This window comes from Eleutherodactylus coqui, chromosome 8 (genome assembly GCF_035609145.1).
Source record: "Eleutherodactylus coqui strain aEleCoq1 chromosome 8, aEleCoq1.hap1, whole genome shotgun sequence".
In the NCBI taxonomy this organism is placed as follows: Eukaryota; Metazoa; Chordata; class Amphibia; order Anura; family Eleutherodactylidae; genus Eleutherodactylus; species Eleutherodactylus coqui.
This window is the reverse complement of record NC_089844.1, coordinates 68703868-68726454: the sequence shown is the minus strand read 5'-3', so window position 1 is coordinate 68726454 and position 22587 is coordinate 68703868. Positions and strand designations below refer to the sequence as shown.

The following is a 22587-nucleotide window of genomic DNA, read 5'->3' as shown; positions in this document are numbered from 1 at the left end:
ACTTACCATAAGTATCAACACAAGTGATAGGTCCTGCCACCTCAGATGGATTACTGATAGAACCAACTGCATTCTTTGCAAACACTCGGAACTCGTACTGAGAACCTTGAGTCAAGCCAGTTACTGTAAATTGTGTTTCAATAACATTAGTAAAGCTAGCTTTACTAAACCGGCCATTTGGTAGGTCACGTTTTTCCACCATGTATCCAGTGATTTTACTGCCACCATCATATGCCGGTTTCTTCCAGGACAAGCTCACAGAGCCCTTTGAAATATCAGTGACACGGACGTTTCTTGGAGGCTCTGTAAAGAAATTAAGTTGAAAAATTATTAATTTTTTTAATGATATAATTCTTTTTTATTTATAGGCTAGAAAGCATGAATCGAATATAGACAGCAAAAATCTACATAGTCTTACTAAATAGGTACTGGCTCAACAGTTCAAGGGGTTCTCTCATGATCACTGTGGTAGCTCAATGTGTTCTATATCTCAAGTTATTTTGCAAATAAACCCTTTTTTTAAATGCCCCAGTCCTGACTTCTCACTCCTAAGCATCCCATCCCCATTCTCTGTTTACTATTGTTTACTCCTAGACAAGACCTCCAGTAGTTCTGCACTCTCGTTGAGCATGCTCAATTCGTCCTGCCTTCACTTCTGTGTAACTGTTCTGTCCCTGTCTTGGGACAGAACAGAGACTGTCCCAAGACAGAGACCTGCATCTCTACTCTCTATCCTCTACCTTCAGTAAGCTCAGCTCCCTCTCCGGTGGCAAAAGATTATTATTTTATATGCATAGGTACAGTTCAGTTGACCATATCAGGGCAGTGGCAGATAATGTTTGCAGAGCTCCAGCCTCCTTCCCTTTTCACATTTGTGAATTAAGCTCAGTGTGGAGGACAAAGGGTTAATCTGCTCCAATTAACCCTTTTGGTGCACAGGCAGAGAAGTGTTACTGGTAAATGCAGAGGTGGGAGGTGCCATAAAGTTAAGAGGTGATGCAGGTGATTTTTGGATACTTCAAAAGAATAATAGATACAATGATTGTTCTTTATTCTATATAATACTTTTTAGAATATATCGACAAATTGAAATTTCACTTTTAATATATTCTTTAAATCATTTACTTACCACAAGCGTCAATTGCAAGTACAGGCTCTGATGGATGACTGGCTTTTCCGATACCAGCGGCATTCTCTGCATATACTCTAAATTCATATATTAGACCAGGACTGATATTAGACACCTTAAAGTGAGTTGTGCGGATAATTGTTTTGCTGGCTTTCTGCCATAAGATACTGTTCCTGTCTTTCATTTCTAGATGATATCCAATGACTGCATTGCCACCATTGGAGACTGGTTCATGCCAACCCACTGCGATGCTCTCTCGGGTGACATTGCTGACCCATGGTGTTGATGGTGGACCAGGTATAGCTAGGAAAAAAATAAAACATAAGAATGTACAAAACTGTAACATGAAGAATGTCATATTTATGATTTTGATTTATGCCATCAAAACTTACTGTAGGCAAGCTTGACAGTAACAGTCTCTGAATCTATGTGTTCACCGATGCCAAAGCGATTTTCAGCTTTAATACGGAATTGATATTCTTCCCCTTTTGTGAGTTTCATGACTTTAGTGACATTTCTAGCCACTGTGGAGGATACTTCTGACCAAGTGGCAGTACTTGTTTCTCTCTTCAGGACAATGTAGTTGGTAACCTGACTTCCACCATCATAAGCTGGAGGGTCCCACTGTAGTATTAAACTATCTTCGGTTACATCACTGATAATGACTGGACCTATAGGTGGGCCTGGCCTGTCTAGAACCACAATCTTGACTGTTGATTTAGTGGTTCCACTAGAGTTAGATGCCGTTAACTCATATGTTCCAGCATCAGAGGCAACACTTTCTTTCAGGTTGATGATTATGCTTTCAGCTGTAGTTTCAGTGTTGAATCTCAAAGTTGATCTTACAGGAACTCCATCTTTGGATAGGGTCACCTTAGGAAGAGGCTTACCAGAAATTGGAATGTCCACTTTTAGATTTGAGCCGGCTCTGACATACACAGTGTTACTTGGATAGCCTCTCATATCTATCTCAGGTGATTCTGAAAAACACAAGATATTGTAAAAATAAAGTAAAAAAAGTGAAATTATCATTTCAACAGAAGCAGAGCAAAAATGAAATACATGTAAAAGGAAAGGTAATAATACTCTATACCAGAAGTGCAAGCCTTTTGGGCCCAAGGGCCGAACTGTCATGCTGAACCACTCAGAAAGGCCGCAATAAAACTTAAATGGGTATTACCAGCTGTAACATTTATGGAATATCAAAAGTATATACTATAAATATCTGATAGATGCAGATTCCACTTCCAGGACTCCCACCTATCAGGAGATTATGGGTCGCCCTTCTCCCAACGTCAACACTCCAGAATAGATAATACTATGCACTCTTTCCATTGTAGATTACTGTGGTAACAGTCTAGCATTTCACAACTCCCATAAACTACAATGGAGAGAGTTGCATGCATAGATGCCCACCTCCAAATCACATACTCCTTTCTGGAGTGCCAAACCGGGTTCAAATGACCCCATTATGCTGATGTATGGGGAATGCAGAAATGGTTACACAGTGTACCATTAGTTCTTGCCTGTTCCTGTGCTGTGTGGCACTCCTCTTTTCTCTGACATAGAAACTACATATGAGCACCCACACTCCAACAAGCACTTCTCTGTACAGATGGGTAGGGGCCACACAGAATATCATCACAGGCTGCACGTGGCATTTGAGGCTAATGCTAGGATGTATTACTTACCAAGCTTTTCTTTAACAGTAACAGCCAGGAGGAGCTCCTTTGGATCACTCAAACCAGCTTGGTTTTCAGCAAAAACTCTGAAGAAATAGTCAACATTTTCCTTGAGCCCACGGATATCATGACGAGTTGTCTTCACAACTGCACATTTGACCCATTTTTGTTGGCCCTTCTCTAGTGCTTCAACAAGGTAGCCTAAAATTTTACTTCCTCCATCATGTTCTGGTTTGGACCAAGCAAGTGTTACGCTGTCTTTGGTAATATTGGTTACTCCAAGCTTTTCTGGTGGGCTAGGTCTCTCTGTGAAAAAAAATATGTAAAAAGTTAAGTGTATTTCACATTTGTTACAAATTATCATAATTTGTGAATATTCCTTAATTGCATTTATTTATAACAGTTCTACTGACCTGTTATTTTTACACCCTCTTTGGTCTCCGCAGGTGCTCCAATGCCAAATTCATTTTCTCCAGCAATTCTAAAATAGTAAACTGCACTCTCTTGTAGCCCGGTGACTTTGTATGTAAGACGGTGGCAGTTGTTTGTTACACCGACCCATGCTTTTTTGCTTGCTTCTCGTTTCTCAATATGGTAATTCTTAACTGGTGCTCCACCATCATTCTCAGGAACATCCCATGTCAAGACAGCAGATTCTTTTGTAACGTCTTTGACAACAATGTTAGAAGGTGGTCCAGGAGAATCAAGAACTTTTACAACGAGTGTAAGTGTTGCAGTGTTAAGAATATTTTGTAAAGTAAGTGTGTACTTGCCAGAATCATTTCTTGTTGCTTTTTCAATGGAAAGTGATGTTTTATTGTCTGTAGTGTCAATGGTAGCTCTTGTTCGCAGGTCAGAGTCTGGTTTACTCCATGTGACATTAGGAGTGGGTTTGCCTTTATAAGGAACTGCCATAGTAAATGATCCACCAGCTTTTACAATTAATGTCTTGCGCATTTCACTATCAATGTCAAATGCAGGTTCTTCTTCTCTTTCTTTTACTATATGCGGTTCAGTGCTATCACTTGGGTCACTTTGGCCTACCTTGTTAACAGATTTTACTCTAAATATGTACTCAGCTCCTGATGTAAGTGCAGTTGCAGTAAACTCTGTACCTCTGATATTTGTTATAGCAGTTGTCCAATCAGTTTCATCAGATTTTCTGTATTCCACTGAATAACCTGTAATTGGTGACCCACCATCAAAGAGTGGTTTTACCCAGCCTATTGTTACACTTGTCTTTGTTGAGTCTATGATTTTAGGCTTAGAAGGTGGAGATGGTAAGAAAATAGGATCTTCTGCACGAATCAATGGAGTACATTCACTTGGGGCACTGAGGCCAGCAGCATTTTCTGCATAGACGCGATGTTCATAGTCACATCCCTCGCGTAGGCCGGAAGATTTTACCCTGAGGTCATATACAGGCTTTTTGTTAACACGCATCCATCTCAGACTGTTTTTCTCACGTCTCTCAATCACATATCCCAGTATTTCACTACCACCATCACTGTCAGGTCTCGCCCAACATAAGGTCATAGCCTCTTTAGTAACACTGGAGATCTCCAGTGCTTTTGGTGGATTTGGTACTGTATAAGGATTCAGTGCCTTTATGGCTTCACTTTCTAATGGTTCACCAACTCCATATTTGTTCACACCCATTACTCTGAAAATATATTCATTACCCTTGAGCAGCTTTGTAACCCTACAAGATGTGGTTCTAAGTTCTGATTCACAGACGGTCCAAGCAATGCGACTTGTTTCACGCTTTTCAACAATATAGTGGTCAATTTCAGCACCACCATTTTCTTGGGGAGGTCCCCAGGAAAGTGAACACTTCTCAGATGTTACTCCAGCAATGTGTAACGGCCCTGCCGGTGGCCCAGGTCTGTCAAGTACTTTGCAATTTACAGCTAATGATCTTGTTCCTGCAACATTTTGTAATGTTAGCACATATTGGCCTGAATCTCTTCTTATGCAGTCTTTAACTACAAGGATAGTGCTGCTGTCTGTTGATGTGATCTCAACTCTTGCTTTTTCTTCAATATCTTTGCCATCTTTTGCCCAAGAAACTACAGGATGAGGACGTCCTGCAATGTCAGCATTAATTTTTAGGATTTCACCTGCTTTCACAACAACTACATCCCGGAATTTTACATCCATCATAATTCTTGGGGCTTCAACGTCATCCTTAACTGTAATAGGCCCTGTTGATTCAGATGGCTCACTAAATAACCCAGCAGCATTCTTTGCAATAATACGGAACTCATATCTTTGGTCTTCTGTCAGAGCAGTTACATCAAAGAATGTTTCTTGGATGTTAGTAAAGTTGCACTTTAACCAACGTCCATCAGGCAATTCTTTTCGTTCAATTATATATCCTGTAATCTTTGCTCCGCCATCATATTCTGGTTTCTTCCAGGCCAATGAAACGGATGTTCTTGTGATGTTAGTAACTTCTGGTTGACTTGGGGGATCACATGGGTCTCTTGCTGCAACTGGTTCGCAAGACTTGCTGCATTTGCCAATTCCAGCAATGTTTTCAGCATATACACGATATTCATACATAAGTCCTTCTTCAACCCCTGTTACCTTCAGTTGTGTATCAGATATTAGACTTTTGTTGACTTTAGTCCAAAGAATGCTGCTTCTTTCTTTTCTTTCTAAGTGATATCCAATCACGTAACTACCACCATCATTTACTGGGGGTTGCCAGCTAACAATCATAAAAGTTTTTGTTGAATGAGCAACACGGGGTGTTCCTGGGGGTCCTGGTGGTTTAAATGGATATTGAGCAATGACTGATGGACTGTCAGTAAAATGACTTTTGCCATATCTGTTTTCAGCACAAACCCTGAACTGATATTCTGATCCAGTTGTTAAACGTACAACTTTAATGGATGTTCTTGCCACTGTTGCTGATACTACTTCCCAGACTGTAGTAGTTGTATCCCTCTTTTGCACAATGTAGTTATTAATATGACAGCCACCATCATATTCAGGTGGGCTCCAAGAGAATGAAACACTATCTGCACTAACATCATCAATTTTAATTGGTCCTGGTGGTCCTGGCTTATCAAGAACTATTACACCAAGAGAAGCAGTTGATGATCCTGCACTGTTTGAAGCAATTACTTCATACTGTCCAACATCGTCTTTGGAGGCCTCTTTGATAGAAAGAAGGGTGGAGGTCTTTGAATCTTGAACATTTACTCTCGTAGTTTGCTTCAGAGGCTGTCCATCTTTCTTCCAAGATATTGTGGGAGTTGGGCGTCCTCGAATTGGCATATCAATCTTAAGATCATCACCAGCTTTAACACTGAAAGTGTTAAATAGCAATTCAATTGTTGGTTGAATTTCAACATCTTTTGCAACTACAGGGACTCCCAGCTGTCTTGGATCACTCTTTCCTTTCTCATTTACAGCTATTACTCTGAATGTATATTCTTCTCCCATAGTCAAACCAGTAATAGTTGCTTCAAGGGTCTTCACCTGAGTAGAAGGGATCCATTTTTCACTCCCTTTTGTTTGCATTTCCACAATGTAACTAGTAATTTTGCTACCTCCATCACTTTCTGGTTTCTCCCAGGATATAATTGCGCTATTACGAGTTACATCAACAAGACTGACTCTTCCAGGAGAAAGAGGAGCTTCAGAAACTTTAACTGGATCAGCTGTTCTTGCAGGTAGTCCAACTCCATGCTCATTTACAGCTAAAACACGGAAGTAATAGATACCACCTTCTAGCAGCTGTTCTATTTTAAATGTATTTTTGGTACAATTATTTGTAACAGTAGCATAAGCTTTTCTAGTAGCTTCACGTTTTTCAACAATGTAGTTTGTGATTTTAGATCCCCCATCAATAAGTGGTGGTTCCCAAGATAGAGTCACTAAATTTTTTCTCACCTCTTTTACTGTCAAGTTTACTGGGGCACTTGGGGAATCAAGTACTCTAACATTGACAAATGCAGATTTTGATCCACTGTTATTTTCTAAAGTTAAATTGTATCTTCCACTATCAAACCTGTTGACATTGTCAATAACCAACATTGTATATGAACTGGTGACTTCAATTTGTGCCCTTTCAGTAAGTTTGTCATCTGCTTTTTCCCATTTTACTTCAGGTTCAGGCCTTCCTTTGATTGTAACAAACAATCTCAAGGTTCCACTTGCACGGACAGTGACAGTCTTTCTCAAATCAGCATCAAGCTCTATCTCAGGTGGCTCTAGTTTTTCAGCAGCAATTACTGTTCCTGGAATAACAGCAGGTTCTCCTACACCTTCAGAATTGATGGCGCAAATGCGGAAACAATATTCAGTGTTTTCTTTTAATTTTGTTACAGTAAACTGTTTGCCTTGTAATCCCGTTGGTGGTGTTGCTGTTGTCCATTCATCAGCTGCTGATTCTTTGAATTCAACAACATAACCTGATACTGGTACACCACCATCATAAACAGGTTTGCTCCAGGCAAGAGATACAGATGATCTAGATGTGTCAGTTACCTTTGGATTGCTAGGGGGACCTGGTGGATAGTTGGCATCACATGCGCGATAGAAAATAGATGGTTCACTTGCTTCTCCAACACCTGCTGCATTCTCTGCTGAGACTTTAAATTCATAGAAATGTCCATCTGTCAAGCCTGTTACTCTAAGTCGCAAATCAGTTAATCTTTTCTTGTTGCATTTTGACCATTTAATACCATCTTTGTCTCGTTTTTCAAGAATGTACCCATCTATCTCTGCACCGCCATTATCTTGAGGTCGGCCCCATGTTACCACCATAGAGTCTTTTGTGATAGTTGAAACCTCTGGTGTTGAAGGTGGACCTGGAGGCTTATATGGATTACGAGCCAGAACTGCTTCAGACTCAAGTGGCTCTCCAATTCCATATTTGTTCACAGCAACAACACGGAAAATGTATTCATTTCCTGTTAGAAGTTTGGTGACTTTATAGCTGAGTGTTGGTACATTTGATGCAACTTGAGTCCAAGATAATCTGCTTGTTTCTCTTTTCTCAATATTGTAATGGGAAATGTTTGAACCCCCATCCTGCATTGGTGGACCCCACGCCAAGTAGCATTTATCTGCTGTTACACCTGTAACCTTCAGTGGACCTTCTGGAGGGCCAGGACGATCCAAAACCTTCACTGTAATGGGAATTGATTTTGTTCCACCCACATTGCTGAGGTTCAAAACGTAGTGACCACCATCCACTCGAATACAATCTTTAACAATTAATGTTGTTTTCTGAATAGTGGACTTTATTTCTGATCGTGCTGTGGTTGCATCAAGCTCTTTTCCATCTTTTAACCATGTGATATCAGGGATAGGTTTGCCATGAATGTCAGCTTCAAGAACAAAAGTCTCTCCAGCATTAACAACAATAACATCTTTATACTTTGGATCCAGTGATGCCCTTGGTGCATCTATTTCATCTCTTGCAGTGATAGGCCCAGTGCTTTCTGATGGCTCACTAAAGTTTCCAGCAGCATTTCTTGCTATAATTCTGAACTCATATCTATCATTTTCTGTAAGACCTGTTGCAGTAAATTCTGTTTCTAACACATTTGTAAAGCTGGCTTTCATCCACCGACCATCAGGCAGTTCTTTCTTTTCAACTATGTAACCTGTAATCTTACTTCCACCATCATATTCTGGTTTTTTCCAGTGAAGGGTGACATAATTTCTAGTAATGGCAAGAGCTTCTGGACGACCTGGTGGATCACATGGATCACGGGCAACATATAATTCAGATACTTTACTAGGTTTACCAATACCAACAACGTTTTCAGCATATACTCTGAATTCATATTCTATGCCCTCTTCAAGACCATTAGTTTTCAATTTTGTGTCTTGAAGAAGAGTCTTATTTAGTTTTGCCCAAAGGATACTATTCTTTTCTTTGCGTTCTACATGGTAGCCAAGAACTTTACTTCCACCATCATTTACTGGTTCATGCCACTGTACAATCATATGGTCCTTAGAAAGTGATGATACAAATGGAGTTCCTGGAGGCCCAGGTTCTTTGTAGGGATACTGTACAATAACAGCAGAAGAATCCAGAGGAGGACTTTTGCCGTACCTATTCTCAGCATAAATTCTAAATTGGTACTCTAATCCAGTTTTTAGTTTTGTCACTTTAATGGTTGTTCTAGCAACTGTTGCTGATACTGTTTGCCAAGAGGTGGTGGTTGTGTCTCGTTTTTCTACTATGTAATTGTTGATTTGACAGCCACCTGTATACTCTGGTGCATCCCATGAAAACACCACAAAGTTAGAACTAATTTCTTCAAATCGTACAGGTCCTTTTGGTGGACCAGGTTTATCAAGAACAACAATAGTAATCTCTTCAGTAGCTGTGCCAGCACTGTTGGTTGCTGTAACTGTATACTTTCCAAAGTCATCTTTGCTGCTTTCTTTGATGTGCAATACAGTTGACGATGATGTGTCTTCTACATTAACTCTAGTTGTTTGTTTCAGTGCCTGTCCATCTTTAGTCCAGCTGATACTGGGTTTGGGTCTGCCTATAACTGGAATCTCAATCTTTAGATCTTCTCCTGCTTGTACATTATAAGAATTAAACATTAGTTTGAAACTTGGTTCAATTGTCAAATCTTTAGCTATTACAGGAATGCCAAGGATTCTTGGGTCACTTTTTCCTTTTTCATTGTAAGCAAGAACTCTGAAAGAATATTCCTGTCCTGGGCTCAATCCAGATACAACAGCACTACAAGTTTTTGTTTCAGTGGCTGTGCTCCATTTTTCAACTCCCTTTGGCTGTGATTCTACTAGATATCCTATAATTCTACTTCCACCGTCATGCTCAGGTTTCTCCCATGAAAGTGATACACTTCTTTGGGTGACATCAGTAAGAGTAATTTTGCCAGGTGGCAATGGTGCTTCAGAGGCCTTTACTGCATCAACTGTGTCTACTGGCAGACCAATACCATACTCATTCTCTGCCATAACTCTAAAGTAATATACAGCTCCCTCTGTCAGATGTTCAACTTTGTAGCTTGTTTTGTTGCATTTAGCTGTGACATTTGCATATGCTTTTCTAGTTGATTCTCTCTTGTCAATAACGTAGTTCTTTACTTTAGCACCACCATCAATCAGTGGAGGCTCCCATGCAAGAGTGACAGAATCTTTCTTGATGTCTTTCACAACAAGGTTTATTGGAGGTCCTGGTGTATCAAGCACCTTAACTGTTACAAAGGCAGATTTTGAGCCACTGCTGTTTTCCAGTTTAAGAATATACTTTCCAGCATCATTTCTATCAACATTATCTATTGAAAGTTGAGTGTAGTTATGACCTCTTTCAATTTGTGACTTTTCAGTAAGTTCTCCATCTTCTTTTGACCAGCTGATTTCTGGGATTGGTCTTCCACTAATTGGTATTTGAATTCTAACATTTCCTCCAGCTCTAACCAATATTCCCTTTCTTAATTCAGAATCAAGATCTATTTCAGGCCCCTCCAGTTTGTCTTCTGGTTTGACAGTTCCTGGTACAGATGCTGGCTCACCTACACCAGCTTTATTTAATGCACAGATACGAATCTGGTACTGCTGATGCTCAATAAGTTTAGCTATCTCAAATTTAGTAACCTGTAGACCTGTCTGTGGAGTACACATTGTCCATTCTTCTTCATCTCCTTTGCATATTTCTACAATGTATCCTTGGATTTCACTACCACCATCATAAATTGGTCTTCCCCAAACAACAGTTATAGAATTTTTAGTTGTATCTACAACATGAGGGTTTGCAGGTGGTCCAGGTTTGAATATAGGATCACATGCTTTAAAGTAGGCTGTAGGTTGACTTGCTTCACCTACTCCAGCAGCATTTTCAGCAGATACCTTGAACTCATAGTCATGATCTTCTGTTAATCCAGTTACTCTGAATCTTAGATCTGTAATTCTGCGCTTGTTGCACTTAGTCCATCTTATGCCCGCTCTGTCTAGTTTTTCTACAATATACCCAATGATTTCACTACCACCATCATCATCTGGTCTGCTCCAACACACTGTCATTGAGTCTTTTGCGATGTTGGTCACTTCAAGTGCCTTTGGAGCACCAGGAAGCACAAATGGATTTTTCATTAGAACTGGTGTAGACTCTAAGGGTTCACCAACTCCATACTTATTAACAGCCATGATACGAAAGATGTATTCATTTCCTTCCAAAAGTTTTGTTACTTTTATAGAAGTAGTTACCACTTCTGTTGCAACAACAGTCCAAGCAAGGCGACTTGTTTCCCGTTTTTCAACAACATAGTGAGAAATATCACTACCACCATCATGCAGCGGTGGACCCCATGCAAGAGAACATTTGTCACAAGTAACTCCAGTAACATGAACTGGTCCTTGAGGAGGTCCAGGACGGTCCAGAACTTTTACTTGGATAGGTACTGATTTTGTTCCCGCAACATTGGAAGCTTGCAAAATATATTGTCCTCCATCAACTCTAATAGCATCTTTAACAATAATGAGCGCCTTGAAGTCAGTGTTCTTTACTTCACATCTAGCAGCTTCTTCAACTTCTTTATCCCCCTTGAACCACTGAATTGTAGGAATAGGTTTACCGTGCACATCTGCATCAAGTTTAAATGTTTCACCAGCATTTACGACAATTGTATCTTTGTATTTTGGATCCATTGAAATTCTAGGAGGTTCTACTTCATCCTTGGCAGTTATTGGTCCAGTGCTATCTGAAGGTCTGCTGAAGGTTCCAGCAGCATTCCTTGCAATAACTCTGAAATCATATCTTTCGTCTTCAGTAAGTCCACTTACTGTAAATTGTGTCTCAATTACATTTGTAAAGCTTGCTTTCATCCAGCGTCCTTCAGGCAAATCACGCTTTTCAACTATATAACCTGTTATCATGCTGCCGCCATCATATTCAGGCTTTTTCCAGCTCAGAGTTATTTCATTTCTTGTTACATTTATTGGTTCTGGGCAGCCAGGAGGGTCACATGGATCTCTAGCAAAATAGCACTCTGAAGCTTTGCTTGATTTTCCAATGCCAACAATGTTTTCGGCATATACCCTAAATTCATATTCAATGCCTTCTTCAAGATTGGTGGTCTTAAAGTGGGTGTCTGCAATAATAGTCTTATTTACCTTTGTCCACATTATACTATTCCTCTCTTTCCGTTCAAGATGGTAACCAATCACTCTGCTGCCACCATCGCTAATAGGTTCGTGCCATTGTACAACCATGCTGTCTTTTGTTATTGTTGGAACTGAAGGTGTACCAGGAGGCCCAGGTTCCTTATATGGATATTGTGCTATTACTGGTTCAGAGTCCAGTCCAAAGCTTCTTCCATACCTGTTTTCAGCAAAAATTTTAAACTGATACTCTGTGCCAGTTTTAAGTTTTGATACCTTCAATGTAGTTCTTGCAATAGTTGCTGAAACTGTTTCCCAAAGTGTAGTAGTTGTGTCTCTTTTTTCCACAATGTAATTTGTGATTTGACAGCCACCAGTGTATACTGGAGGGTTCCAAGATAATGTCATGCTATCAGAACTCACATCATCAAATTTCACAGGGCCTTTTGGAGGATCAGGCTTGTCTAGTGTTATAATTTCAATTGATGCTTCTTTCTGTCCAACAACATTTGAAACTGTGATTGCATACATTCCAGCATCATCCTTGTTTGTTTCCTTTATCACCAATGTAGTATGTTGTGCTGTATCTGTAACATTAACCCTAGTAGTCTGCTTGAGAGGCTGGCCATCCTTTATCCAAGTAATTGCTGGTTTTGGTCTTCCAGAAATTGGAACTTCAACCTTCAGATCATGGCCAACTTGGACGCTGTAATTGCTAAATGCAGGTCGAACATCTGGCTCTATTACAAGGTCTTTAGCAACCACTGGAACAGCAAGTGATCTAGGGTCACTCTTTCCTTTCTCATTTACAGCTATTACTCTGAAAAGGTATTCACCTCCTTGAGCCAGGTTCTTTATTAGTGCTTCAAGGGCTTTGACACGCACACTCTCAGACCATTTGTCACTTCCCTTTGCTTGCATTTCGACTATGTACTGAGTGATTTTGCTTCCACCATCATGTTCAGGTTTTTCCCAAGACAATGATACACTGTTTCTGGTAACATCAACTACTGTTATTTTTCCTGGAGGTTGTGGAACCTCAGACACCTTTATAGGTTCAGCTGTGTCAGCTGGTAAACCAATGCCGTATTCATTCTCTGCTTTTACCCTGAAGTAATAACTGCAGCCTTCTTGAAGTTGGTCTATCTTCCATGAAGTCTTGTGGCAATTTGTTGCAACAGCAGCATAAGCTTTTCTTGTGGTTTCTCGTTTTTCAATAATGTAGTTCTTTATTTTAGCTCCACCATCCAGTGCAGGAGGTTCCCAAGTTAGTGACACAGAATCCTTAGTAACATCTTTAAGTTTTAGATTTACTGGTGCACTAGGTGTATCTAAAACTCTTACACTAATAAAGGCAGATTTGGTACCACTGCTGTTTTCAACTGTTATAGTATATTTTCCAGAATCAAATCTATTAACATTATCAAGTACAAGTGTGGTGAAGCTACTGGTTACATCAATCTGGGCTGTTTCTCTAATATCTCCATCTACTTTTGACCATTTAACTTCGGGTGCTGGACGTCCTCTAATGGGAATGAATAATCTTAGCGAGCCACCAGCCCTTACATTAACAACTTTCCTCAGTTCTGGATCAAGATCAAGGTCAGGTACATCGAGTTTCTCTTCAACAATAATTGAAGCAGGAATATCAGCATGTTCCCCAACACCAGCCTTATTTACTGCACATATACGGAATTTATATTCATGTTTTTCCAAAAGCTTTTCAACTTCAAGTCGGGTTTCCTTAATGCCTGTTGAAGGAGTACACATAGACCATTCTCCAGTACTGACATCACATTTCTCCACAATGTAGCTTTGAATCTCACATCCACCATCATAGATGGGCTTGCTCCATGAAAGGATTACTGATGATCTTGTAACATCCACTACTCTGGGATTGTTTGGAGGACCAGGTTTATAAATAGGATCTGAAGCTTTATAATAAATGGATGGCTGGCTTGGCTCACTTAGGCCAGCAGCATTCTCAGCATAAACTCTGAATTCATAAAGATGGGATTCAACTAGTCCAGTTACTCTGAAGCGCAATTCACTGACCAATCGTTTGTTACATCTGACCCAACGTATGCCTTCTTTGTCACGTTTTTCAAGAACATAACCAGTTATTTCACTGCCACCATCGAATGCTGGCCTTTCCCAAACAACAATCATTGAGTCCTTTGTTACAGCTGTAACTTCAGGAGCTTTTGGAGCTTGTGGAACAACGAAAGGATTCTTGGCAGTGACAGCTTCTGATTCAAGGGGTTCCCCAACACCATATTTATTTACAGCCATGACACGGAAAATGTATTCATTTCCTTCCAAAAGTTTTGTTACTTTGCAACCGAGAGTTTGAACATTTGCATCAACAACTGTCCATACTAAGCGACTTGTTTCTCTTCTCTCCACAACGTAGTGGTCAATGTCGCTGCCACCATCATGTTTTGGAGGGTTCCAAGCTAATGAACATTTTTCAGCAGTAACACCAGTAATAGTAATTGGGCCTTCAGGAGGTCCTGGTCTATCAAGAACTTTTATATTAACTGGTACAGATTTTTCACCAGCTACATTTTTCAGTAGTAAAATGTACTGTCCACTGTCCACTCTAATAGCTTCTTTTACACTTAGTGATGTGAAAAAGTCTGTTCCTTTAATTTCTAGCCGAGCTGTGTTTGCAAGTTCCTCGCCTCCTTTAAACCATTGAACAGAGGGAATAGGTTTTCCAAATACATCTGCATCAATCTTAAATGTTTCCCCAGCATTTATTGTTATGACTTCCCGGTATTTTGGATCCATGCTTACACGAGGAGGCTCTACTTCATCTCTTGCTGTAATTGGTCCAGTGCTTTCTGAAGGTTCACTAAATATTCCAGCAGCATTTCTTGCAATTACGCGGAATTCATATCGTTGGTCCTCAACCAGTCCACTAACTTCAAACTGAGTTTCAATTAAGTTTGTAAAGCTGGCCTTCATCCAGCGTCCATCAGGTAGTTCTTTCTTCTCAACAATATAGCCAGTGATCTTGCTCCCACCATCATATTCAGGTTTTGTCCACTGAAGTGTAACTGAACTTCTTTTGACAATTATTGCCTCAGGACGTCCGGGGGGATCGCATGGATCCCGGGCCACATAGCATTCAGACACTTTACTTGGCTTGCCAATGCCTACAATGTTCTCAGCATAAACTCTGAATTCATATTCAATACCTTCTTCAATGTTTGCTGCCTTAATTTTTGTGTCTGGGAGGATTGTTTTATTCATCTTCACCCACAGAATGCTGTTTCTTTCTTTGCTTTCTACATGATATCCAAGGATCTTGCTACCTCCATCATTTACAGGCTCATTCCACTGTACAAGCATACTGTCTTTTGTAACTGCAGTTACAAATGGTGTACCAGGAGGTCCAGGAAGTTTGTATGGATACTGTGCAATTACCGATTCAGATACCAAATATCCGCTCTTTCCATATCTGTTCTCAGCTGCAATCCTGAACTGATATTCACAGCCTGTTTTAAGTCGTGTAGCTTTTATGGTTGTTCTTGCTACTGTTGCAGATACGATTTGCCAGACTGTTGTTGAGGTATCACGTTTTTCTACAATGTAATTGTTGATAGAGCTTCCACCATCGTATTTTGGAGGATTCCATGAAAGGCTAATACTGTCAGCTGTCACTTCATCAATTTTAACTGGACCTGTTGGTGGCTCTGGCTTGTCAAGAACAACAATGCTGAGCTGTTCAGTAGCCTCCCCTGCAGAATTGGCTAGTTTCACTGTATATTGGCCAACGTCCTCTTTTGAAGCCTCTTTAATTGTTAACAAAGAGTTGTTTTCTGTGCTCTCTGCATTCACTCTGGTTGTCTGTTTTAATGGCAGATTATCTTTGTGCCATGTGACAGATGGCTTAGGACGTGCAACAAATGGAACATCAACTTTAAGGTCTTCACCAGCTAAAACACTGAATGTGTTAAAGAGAAGCTTGAATGCTGGCGCAATTACTAGATCTTTAGCAACCACTGGCACTCCAAGCTGTCTTGGATCACTGATTCCTTTCTCATTTTGAGCTGATACTCGGAACATGTATTCCTCTCCTTGAATCAATCCAGTTATTTTTGCTTCTGTTGTTTTTACAGTAGTACATGTTGCCCATTTCTCACTGCCTTTGCTTTGCATCTCTACGATGTAGGCCACAATTCTGCTTCCCCCATCATGTTCTGGTTTTTCCCAAGACAGAGAAACACTGTTTCTTGTTACATCTTCCAAAGTGATCTTGCCTGGTGGTAGTGGTCTTTCTGATACTTTAACTGAGTCTGCTGTTTCAACTGGTAAGCCTATTCCATATTCGTTTTCTGCAAGGACTCTAAAATAGTAATTACAGCCTTCTTGTAATGGCTCTATTTTCCAACTTGTCTTGTGACAATTAGCTGATACTGTTGAATATGCTTTTCTGGTTGATTCTCGTTTTTCTACTATGTAGTTCTTAATTTTGGATCCACCATCAATGAGAGGAGGTTCCCAAGTTAATGTGACAGAAGATTTGGTAATTTCTTTTATTTTAAGATCCTGAGGTGCTCCTGGAGTATCAAGCACCCTAACATTGACAAAGGCTGACTTACTTCCTGAGCTGTTTTCTACTGTTAGCATATATTTTCCACCATCAAATCTGTTCACATTTTCCACAACTAGTAAAGTATAAGAACTTGTTGATTCAATGGTTGCTCTGTCTATAGGTTCACCACTTTCTCTTGTCCATTTAACTTCTGGTGCAGGTCTTCCTTTAATTGGAACAAACAATCGTAAGGTACAACAAGCTCTTATGTTTATAACTTTACGAAGTTCAGCATCTAATTCAATCTCAGGTGGCAGCATTCTTTCTTCAGCCTTTGGTGATCCAGGGACAAGGGCAGGCTCACCAGCTCCTTCAGCATTTATTGCATATATCTGTATTTTATATTCCTGGTTTTCTTTAAGTCCCGTGATAGTAAAGGAAGTAGCTTTAAGTCCAGCAGGTGGTGTTACAACTTTCCATTCATCTTCTTCAGGGAGAGAAATTTCAACATTGTATCCTGTTATTTCTGAGCCACCATCATAGACTGGTTTATTCCAAGCAATTGTAATAGAAGATTTACTGGTGTCTAGTACTCTTGGGTTTCCAGGTGGGCCAGGTTTAAACACAGTATCACATGCTTTATAGAATGGACTGCACTGGCTTGGCTTACTAATTCCAGCTGCGTTTTCAGCCATTACTCTATATTCATATTCATGTCCTTCAGTAAGACCAGAAACCTTGTATCTCAAATCTGTAAGAATTCTTTTGTTGCATTTAACCCAACGGAGCCCTTCCTTGTCACGACGTTCCACTATATAGTTTGTGATTGGGCTTCCTCCATCAGACTCAGGATGTCCCCAACAAACAATCATGGTGTCTTTTGTAATTGTTGTTACTTCAGGCATCTTTGGTGGATCAGGTGATACATATGGATTGACTGCAAGTGTAGGTTCTGATTCCAAGACTTCTCCAACTCCATACTTGTTAACAGCCATAACACGGAAAATATATTCATTTCCTTTTAGTAGTTTGGTAACCTTGAATTTAGTCACTTGGACATCTGTTGCAACACTTGTCCAGGCCAATCTGCTTGTTTCACGCTTCTCTACAATGTAGTGATCTATCTTTGCACCTCCATCATCTAATGGTGGTAACCATGATAAGACACATTTTTCAGTTGTGACTTCAGATACAGCCAATGGGCCTTCACAAGGGCCTGGCCTATCAAGAACTTTGACATTAAAGACATGTTTAGCAAAACCACCTGGATTAGAAGCAGTAAGGTGGTATGCCCCACCATCTTTTCGTGCAGAGTCTTTATTTATTAAAGTTGTTGAGAAATCTGCTAACTTTATTTCTAACTTTCCTGTATCCTCAAGATCCTTGCCTTCTTTTGTCCAAGCCAATGTGGGAATTGGACGACCAGAAACATCAGCATCAAGTCGGAAAATTTCCCCAGCCTTCAAAATAATAACATCTTTGAACTTCGCATCAACCATTATCCTTGGCTCTTCTATATCATCTCTGCAAGTTATGGTGTCAGATGATTCAGATGGCTGGCTAACAGCACCAGCAGCATTTCTGGCAATTATTCTAAACTCATATTCTGAATTTTCAGTTAATCCACTAACAGTAAACTCAGTTTCTAATATGTTACTAAAGTTAGCTTTCAGCCAACGACCATTGGGAAGATCTCTTTTCTCAACTGTGTAGCCAGTGATCTTAAACCCTCCATTATATTCTGGTTTTGTCCACTGTAGAGTCACTGAATGTCTAGTAATGTTGAGAGCAACTGGTTTTCCTGGTGCATCAATTGGATCAAGAGCAAATGCTGGTTCAGAAGACTTGCTTGGTTTACTCTTGCCAGCTATATTTTCTGCCACAACACGGAATTCATATGCAATACCATCAGTCAGGCCTGAGGATTTATATATATTTCCTACTACCAGAGTCTTGCTGATTGTTTGCCAGAGTATACTGTTTCTTTCTTTTCTTTCAATATGATAACCTAGTATTGGGCTTCCACCATCAGTGACTGGTTCATTCCAGCTAATTGTCATTGAATCTTTTGCAACTGCAATAACTTGAGGTGTTCCTGGAGGTCCAGGAACCTTAAATGGATAGGCAGCAACTACAGACTCTGAGTTGAGGGCTGGTCCAGTTCCATATCTGTTCTGAGCTTTAACCCGGAACTGATACTCCAATCCAGTTATAAGTTTTGTCGCTTTAAAAGTTGTGCGTATTACTGTAGAAGCCAACTCAGCCCAGGTAGTACTGTTTGTTTCACGTGCTTCTACAATGTAGTTGCTTATTGGAACACCACCATCATTCTCAGGAGGGTCCCAAGACAAAGTAACAAAGTCAGAAGAAATTTCGTCAAATTTGATGGGTCCTGTTGGAATTCCAGGAATATCATGTACTTGAACTGTGACTATATCACTTATCTCTCCCACAATGTTTTTAGCTGCTACAGTATATTTTCCAGAGTCATTTCTTACACATTCATTGATATTTAAGATAGTTGCAGTTGCTGTGCGTTCTACATTAACTCTCTGAGTCTCTCTGAGAACTTGTTCACCCTTTTTCCATGTCACGGTGGGTTTTGGCCTTCCGAGAACAGGGATTTCAACTTTAATGTTGTCTCCAGCTTTAGCAAGCACAGTCTTATGATAAAGGCCACGCAAGTCAAATTCTGGAAGCATCATCTGTTCTTTAACAATCACGGGTCTGCTTTCTCTTGGATCACTTCTTCCTGCACTGTTGACTGCCATTACTTGGAAGACATATTCTTCATTTTCATTAAGATTTTTTACTACATAGTCCAAAGATTTAACTGTTGCAATATGTGTCCATTGATCAGAACCCCTTCGTTGTGCTTCAATAACATAACCTGTAATTTTGGTTCCACCGTCATGTTCTGGCTTCGGCCAGGCAAGACTCACACTGTTCTTGGTAACGTCCATGATATTGAGGCTTTCTGGGGGAGAAGGTGCTTCAGATGCTCTTATGGGATCACCTGTTTCAGCAGGTTCACCAATTCCAAACTCATTCTCTGCTAGAACTCTGAAATAATATTCACATCCTTCAGCTAAATTAGGAATCCTTAGAGAGCACTTCTGGCAGTTGGTTGTTATCGTTGAATAAGCTTTCCTTGTAGATTCACGTTTTTCAACTACATAATTTGTTATCCTGGATCCACCATCTATGAGTGGCATATCCCACTGCAAAGTGATACTGTCTTTTGAAACATCTCTGGCTTTCAGGTTTAATGGAGGTCCTGGGGAATCCATAACTTTGACATTAATAAATCCTGATTTCTTTCCAGCTGCATTTTCAAGAGTCATTGTGTATTTTCCAGCATCGTATCTGTTGCACTCTGTAATTATAACCAGAGAATATGATTCTGTGTTCTCAATGTTGGCTCGTAATTTGAGAGGAATGTCCCCTTTCATCCATGTAACCTCAGGTGTAGGTCGCCCTTTAATTGGTACAAAAATACGAATGCTTAGACCAGCTCTGACAACAAGAGTCCTTCTTAACTCTGCATCAAGTTCAAAGTCAGGTGCTTGTTCACGGATTTTAATTTCAACATCATCAATTTGTGCTGGTTCTCCAGAGCCTGCAGCATTAATTGCACGGATCCTGAATTTATATTTGCCACCAGGTTGTAGATTGGCTACAACAAACTCAGTGATTCTAAGTGCTGTTCCTGTGGTGTCTTTAACCCATTCGTCTTCTCCTTCTTTTTGGTGTTCTACAATATACCCAATGATGTCAAGGCCACCATCATAGTGAGGCTTTCCCCAATGCAAAGCGGCAGTAGATTTTGTTGTATCTGTGATTCTTGGATTAGAAGGAGGACCAGGTGGGTCTGTAATTAGAAAGAAGTACAGAAAATTTAAATAAAGAAATGACTAAAACAACTGTTTAGTTCAGCATTAGAGATGAGCGAGCATACTCGCTAAGGACAATTGCTCGATCGAGCATTGTCCTTAGCGAGTATCTCCCCACTCGGCAGAGAAGGTTCGGGTGCCCGCGCGGGTGACAGGTGAGTTGCGGCAGTCAGCAGGGGGGAGCGGGGGAAAGAGAGGGAGAGAGAGATCTCCCCTCCATTCCTCCCCGCTCTCCCCCGCAGCACCCTGCCCGCCGCCGGCTGCCGAATCTTTGCTCCCGAGCGGGCAGGTACTCGATAAGGGCAATGCTCGATCGAGCAATTGCCCTTAGCGAGTATGCTCGCTCATCACTATTCAGCATGCAATAAGTCATGTAATATTTCTATGTACTGTAACTGTAATTGAACCGTTATTTCTTCTTTTCTCACATACTGTATATATTTATGAAAACTTTGTTTATACTGCTATCAACAGTTTTCCCTCTCCCTTAGAAACGTTTTGCTAGTACTTAAATTTTGTTTAGACATGAGAGAAAATGCAGTACTTACATGCAATGTCTTTTGTTAAAACTGGCAGAGATGAATTGCTTGGTGGTCCAATGCCAGCCTTGTTTTCTGCACTCACTCGGAATTCATATTCATTTCCTTCTGTGAGCCCAACCACTTTAAGTCTGAGGTCAGAAACGGGTTTCTTTGCTGCTCTCACCCATCTCAAGCCTTTCTTATCTTTTCTTTCCACATAATAGCCAGTAATCTCACTGCCACCATCATCAGCTGGGCGTTTCCATGTTATAGTCACTGTATCTTTAGTCACATTTGTTGCTTCTGGTTTTCCTGGTGGTCCAGGAGGTCCTATAAACAAAAGTAAATGCAGTTATAGTTTAAAACTATAGAGTAGCTGCAGGTTTAGATTGTATGCTACTAATTTTAATAATGACGCTTACCAAAACGATCCACCATCTTAACTTGGTCAGACTGTGCAGGTTCACCTACTCCATAGTGGTTAACAGCAGAAACACGGAAGATATATTCATTTCCTTGGATAAGCTTGCTAACAACATGTCTACAGTCGTGGATGTTTTCAGCCACCAGGGTCCAAAGCAAACGACTAGTTTCTCTTTTTTCTAGCGTGTAAGAAGTAATAGGTGAACCACCATCTTCAGAAGGTGGTGTCCAAGTGAGTGTTGCTTTTTCAGCAGACACATTGCTAATTTCAATTGGTCCTGGAGGTCCAGGGACATCTAAGACTTTGACATGTACATGTTCTTCCTTTGTGCCAAAAGGATTGCTGGCAGTGATTGTGTATTCTCCAGAATCTTTACGGGTTGCATATTTAACAGAAAGTGTGGATGATGTTGGGCCTGTTTCAATCTGTACAATATCAGAAGGTTTAAAGTCTTTTCCTGCTTTAGACCATACAGATGTTGGAGGTGGTTTGCCAAGTATACTTGTTGCAGTCATGACAATAGTATCCCCTGCTTTCACTGTTATACCTTCTTTAACTGCTGAGTCAATAACTATAGTTGGTGCCTCTGCAGGGAGAAAAAAAATTACATATAAGAAATCATAGATAAGAAAGGGCACATCTACTTGTCAGATCTGCCAAACTGGCTGCTTGGCACATACCATATTCGTCTTTGCAAACAGTTCCTGTCGTATCAGATGGAGGACTGATAGCACCAGCGGTATTCTTAGCTCGTATTCTAAATTCATATTTTCCACCTTCTATTAAATCATTGACAGTGTATGCACATTCCTGAACATTAACATGATTGGCCTTCATCCAACTCTTTGCTGGAAGGTCACGTTTCTCAACAATGTATCCAACCAGTTTGTGTCCACCATCATATTTTGGTTCTGTCCAAATAAGTGTTGCAGAACTTCTGGTTACACTTATTATTTCAGGTTTGCCTGGTGGATCTGAAAAGATACACTATATCAATATCATGTTTACATTAAAGACACAATGACCAGACCCCAATGAAGACTTTTCAGAAACGTACCAATTGGATCAAGAGCCACAACTGACTCAGATGGAAGACTGGGTTTGCCAACTCCAGCAAGGTTCATTGCCATGACTCTAAATTCATATTCTAGACCTTCAGTTACACCAGTGACTCGGTAGTCTTTCATTCTCAGGGGGGTTGTATTGGCTCTCTTCCAGAGAAGACTGTTTTTCTCTTTGAATTCAACGTGGTAGCCTAAAACCATAATTACATGATAATAACAACATTAA

The 22587-nt window shown here is 40.3% G+C and overlaps 1 protein-coding gene across 1 annotated transcript in view; it reads right to left on the bottom strand.

Moving 5' to 3' along the window:
• Window positions 1–22587, bottom strand: part of TTN (titin) — a 266817-nt gene that overhangs the window by 27656 nt on the left and 216574 nt on the right. The window contains exons 277-285 of the mRNA XM_066577800.1: window positions 22355–22552; window positions 21978–22271; window positions 21296–21883; window positions 20901–21203; window positions 3225–20330; window positions 2821–3117; window positions 1522–2109; window positions 1130–1432; window positions 7–303 (exon numbers count right to left, since the gene is read on the bottom strand). Of these exons, the coding sequence (XP_066433897.1) occupies window positions 7–303; window positions 1130–1432; window positions 1522–2109; window positions 2821–3117; window positions 3225–20330; window positions 20901–21203; window positions 21296–21883; window positions 21978–22271; window positions 22355–22552 (19974 nt within the window). The remainder of the gene's footprint in view (window positions 1–6; window positions 304–1129; window positions 1433–1521; window positions 2110–2820; window positions 3118–3224; window positions 20331–20900; window positions 21204–21295; window positions 21884–21977; window positions 22272–22354; window positions 22553–22587) is intronic.